At 33.1% G+C, this 5250-nt stretch overlaps 1 protein-coding gene across 1 annotated transcript in view; it reads left to right on the plus strand.

Moving 5' to 3' along the window:
• LOC106882819 (plexin domain-containing protein 1) overlaps positions 1 to 5250 on the plus strand; it is an 85366-nt gene that overhangs the window by 37182 nt on the left and 42934 nt on the right. The window contains exons 3-4 of the mRNA XM_052970200.1: positions 2132 to 2254; positions 3825 to 3894. Of these exons, the coding sequence (XP_052826160.1) occupies positions 2132 to 2254; positions 3825 to 3894 (193 nt within the window). The remainder of the gene's footprint in view (positions 1 to 2131; positions 2255 to 3824; positions 3895 to 5250) is intronic.

Raw genomic sequence — 5250 nt, forward strand, 5'->3', positions numbered from 1 at the left:
ATAGGGCTCTTAATTGTAGATTTTAAATATTTGAGAGACAACAATGCATAAATCGTAATTTTTTAAAAGAGCAATGAATTCTGGGTGATTAGAATATAACATGTATACAATGCGCACTCTTCTACTATCACTTCTCTGTCTATCTCTCTCCCTCTCTTGTTCTTAATCCTTTCTGTTTTTCTCTATTCTTCTCTCCCTTTCACCGTTCCCTCTCTCTCTCTCACTCTTCCTTCTTGACTCTCTCGTCACTGACACGTGACGAAAGGAAATCTCACTTTCTGTTTACTTCCTTCTTAAAGAAAAGACGTGTTTTTCTGTCTCTTCTTTCATGACACCTCTACCTAGCGTTCATAATAACTTTTCTATTGTCTTGGCTCAACAGCCCTCACTGTTTGTTTTTACTGTCTTGTTCTCACTGTCCTGTTCTTGTTAACACATTCACCTTCCGCAAAAAATCCCAAATTTTATATAATTTGCTTTGCGGGAAGCACTGTTTCAACGGAGTCACTTATTGTCATTGCCTTCGAAACGTGGAGTAGATGAAACAGGGACAACTGACGAAGGGGTATACTCTTTATGTTGCACGTCTCGTTTCTCTGTTTGCTTGTTTCGTTGTTTGAAAAATATTCGTTTTCTATGTTTTTGTTTTTATGTTTCCTTTTCTCATTGTGTTTAATGTTTTTTTGATGTCCTGTACCCATATATGCATGTATGTATACATATAGATGTAGATATGTACATATACACATATGGATATATGCATATATTTATATTATATATGTATATATATACGAATGTGTATAAATTATTTGTAAGGATTCTTTGTGAATCAATGAATATCAATATATAAGATCTCAGAAAATGGTTAGGTACAAACATAGATCTCATGGTGAAATAAAGCAATGTTATAGACTTCAAGTGCTGGCAGGGTACCATAGATATGCAAGTATGATATTTAATTTGTAATCATCAGTCCAACTCACCAGTGAATCCTTTGTGTGGGTATAGAACAATAAATGCGAATAGTTGTTAAATTTTGCTACAGCAATAAAACATTATTTAATGTTGTCAGAAAAGATTTCATCATAATATACAATCCACCATTATTAGGTAAAATTTTGAACAAGTAAGATTTTAAACAGTTGAGATAGGCTAATGTTGCTTTCAAGTTCCACATTCAAATTTGTAGCAGATTTATAAGGCATGGTCTAAAACTGGCAATTAAGAAACAAAAATAGAAGATTATTGAAATATACTCTGGGAAAATCTGAATTAATTTAGCAATTTAATTTATGTTTCAAATGTAGATACCAAATAATGTGAGGTTTCTACAGATACAGTGGTGTTAGGAAGTGTAATTAAAAAGACATCAAATACATAGCTGATTTATCCTCAGTTAAGGAGATAAGCAAAAGGAATTCATCAACCACTAAACATTAGTCATTGACTTTCACTACCTCGTACCCAATGTATGTATGTGCACGTCAATGTATATATGTCTGTGTATGTATGTGTGTGTGCGTATATATATGTACACACACAAGTCACCAAATACTAGTAATAGTGGCTTAGTCAAGTCCGTCTATTGTTGTCTAAGAAATGGGATTCAGTGGCCCCTGCCACCAATCTGGCATAAATCTGAAATGTGTTGCATCTAATCATCTTCTCAATCAGTTGTATTTTAACTCTTCATGCTATTATCATAACTTGGTCTTTCAATTCGTTATCCCTGCTGTTGCTTCTCTCTGAAGCATCTCTCTTGTTCTTGTTAACAACACTAGCTATTCTGGAAGTTATTGGCTATGATACCTGCTTCTACTCCCTTATTGACTATAAACCAGTGACTGGTGTATGGTCTCTTTAACAATATTTTCACTATTGCATTAAATATACCTGGTGGTGGCATTGCTGCTGCATTCCTTTCCTTTTGCTTTCCATCTCTCCGGGGATGAAAGGCAAAGTTGACTTCACAGTGTTGATAAAATATAATAGCAGTTGATTGCATCAATTTGTCCTTTTCCAACAAAATTGCCATCCTTCTGCTTAAGTCAGAAAAATGTATTATTACTACTGTTGCTGTTGTTATTTTATTAATGTCGTTATTACAATTTTTTTTTTTTTCCTGTTGCAGGATAATCACAAATATTACAAGTCGATGATCATTCAAGATGAACTCAATAAACACTGGATAAACTTGGATGATGGGCCATTCAGTAACCACAGAGTTTTATCAAACAATCACAGAGTGGCTGCTGTAAGTGTTATTTAAAGATCTCTTTGTTCTTTTACATTAAAAATCAAAATATATCAGGTGTTTCAGATAGCCTTGAGTCTGTTTTCTTTCATGACATATGAAAGCTGTTGTATGGGTTTGGTTTAATTAGTTGAATGCGTGTGTGTGTGTGATTAGGCTGAAATTTATATGTGTCAGTAAAGATTAATCAACTCAAATACTTTCTCCCTGTAAAATATGTTGTTGGACGTTGGTGTAATAAAGGTGGCTTAGCATAGCTGTCAAATGAAGTGTTAGATATCTTCAGACCTAATCCCTTGTGTTACTTCAAGCATTTAATTTTACAATGTAGCTATTTCTATAATTTCGTAGACATTTGCTGTAATATTTTTAGTTACATCAATTTTTTGTTTCCATTTATATTTCTTTTTTTTTTTTATTCTGTTACTAGTTTGACAGCCAATATCTTGCGTGTCTTTAGAATTATGCATTAACAACTGTCTCCCCTTTTCACAGTGGATCCAAAACAATCTGAAAAATATATAACAAGGCTTTATTGAATGTGAGACAAAGTTGTATTAGGTCTGACAATTTTAATTTGTTTAAAAACCTTTTCTGGAGATAGTTTTCATTTGATTTCTTTCTTCACCAGAAACAGAATTCTTAGATTAAAATAAGGATAGTTTCTAATCTCTGGAATTTAATGATTCCTTGAGTCAGTGAGAAACCCCTTCTGATGGTCCTAGATCTACTCCAAACAGCTGCCAAATCTCCCTTGTATCACACTTTTTTGACTTAAAAAAGGTAACATCTCACAGAATGATATAGGCTTACATACACCGTTGGCTAAAAAACAAAGAGATGGTCCTAGTTGGAATGCTTTTGGCTGGCCATAGATCTGTTGTTAACATTTTACAAATATGTTCAGTATAAATGAAGATTTTATTTCCATATAGAATTGACATATTATAGCAAAATGGTTTTAATTTTTGAGGTTCAGAATTGCTTTAGGTTCACCTAGTTATCATTTTCTGAACATGTCCTGTATTAGAGCAATTACCTCACACACAACACAAACAATTTAAATCTGAAATTTATTTTCTTTGGCTGAGAAAAATAAGTAAATCAACAAAATCTCTCTCCAGTTAATCTCATCTGGCTTAATGAAGAAAGTGCATGTTTCATAATATGGTCTCTTATATAAAGACGCTAGTGAGGTTGCTCATAGCCAGAATGATTTTGATCATATAGCCTTTCATTAAGAACAAGAGGATATGTGAACTGTGCACTATATTCAATACCATTGTCTCTCATTTGCCTCTACAAACATCAGTCTGAACATCATTCTATCTAACTGACCTCTACAAATGATGCCCTATCATTGTTCTTATTACTAATACTCTTCAAGTACTCTCTGGCCATTATTCTAGCTGACCTCGAATCTGTTACACTGTCAATTCTATATGTAAGCTTAAGACCTGTGCAGAAATGCTGTTTTAAAGAAAATATTGTCTACAAATTATTTTAAGATTGTTGAGGTGTTAAATTTATAAACATGTTTTATAAAAATTTATATTTTTTCATTTCTCAGCCAGTGAAAATAAATTTCAGATTTAAATTTTTTGGACATACTGTAGTGAATTTAACCATAGCTACTGGAGGTAAGTGAAGTTTTCTCTTACTGTTTTGTTTTTATTTTATGATTCTAGACATCATTTATTAAATTTTGTTGTCAAGTATTGAAAATGTAGTATATTATCAGTAACCATGATATGACTCGTTTTAAGAATACTTCATTAGGAAGTTAGCAAGATATTTTTAATACCCATCATAAAATATTTGAAAGAATTAAATACTGCTATTAAAGGTGTATGTCATACAAAACTTTATAGGTTCAGCAACATTATAGCCATAATTTTGAGATGAATAAACATGAACCTGGCTCACATTTCTGGAAAGTTAACCTAATTTTAATTCACAATTATATTTTCAACATTTTTATTCATATATATATATATATATATATATGTCTGCTGATGACTTTTCATTGAATCAGTGACAGTCATAACTTCTTCGTACACATTCCTTTATGCATTTCCCCCCACCCACTTTTGCTGGGTTTGGACTAGGAAGTTTTTCTTTTAATGCAGTCAGTTTGAAAATTCATGTCAGTTTGAAAGTGATCACAAAATACATTGAGTAAATGATGGGAATAAGTGGTTGGTGTAGAAAATCTGAACTGAGAAAGCTAGTTTATTCTATTATTTACAACTATTTTGGGTACATGTGCATTCATATATGTGTGTGTGTCTGTGTGCAGTTGAATCAAAGGATTCTTTATAACTCAAGTTACTCAGAAAAAGAAAATATTGTTTACCAGTGTAATGTTATAACTAGCTCTTAATTGAAATCATGTTGATCTCACTGTTAAGAATTTAAAATCTATGTCATCAGCATATTTATTCATTCAGAAACCTTTTAAAAACCCTTTAAGCAGAACTCAATAGCCCTATCAAGCTATCTCGACCCTAGCACTTACTCTTTGTAAGCCTAGTACTTATTTTATTGGTCTCTTTTGTCAACCTGCTAAGTTATGGGGTCATAACACACAATCAACATCAGTTGTCAAGTGATGGTGGTGGGGACAAACACAAATATATACATACATACATACATGCATATGTATATATGGCGACAGGTTTATTTAGCCAGAGGGGAAGCAGATAAGGAAAGATTTGCCAATGTTCTGTGCCGTGAGGACCAAAGACTCGAGGTATTTCGTGTTGCAAGACAGTGTAGGAGAGAGAATAGTGATGTTGTAGGAGAGAAATGTGTTCGCATGGATGATGGTACGCTTGCATTAAATGAGGTTGCAAAGAAAGAGGTCTGGAGATGCCACTACGATAGATTGCTTAATAAAGAGAATGAATGGGAGAAAGAGAGCCTGCCGTATGTCGACCCAATAGAGGGACCAGCTATCCGAGTTGATAGTACCAGGGTAGATAAAGCAATTAAGA

Source organism: Octopus bimaculoides, chromosome 8 (assembly GCF_001194135.2).
Source record: "Octopus bimaculoides isolate UCB-OBI-ISO-001 chromosome 8, ASM119413v2, whole genome shotgun sequence".
NCBI lineage: Eukaryota > Metazoa > Mollusca > Cephalopoda > Octopoda > Octopodidae > Octopus > Octopus bimaculoides.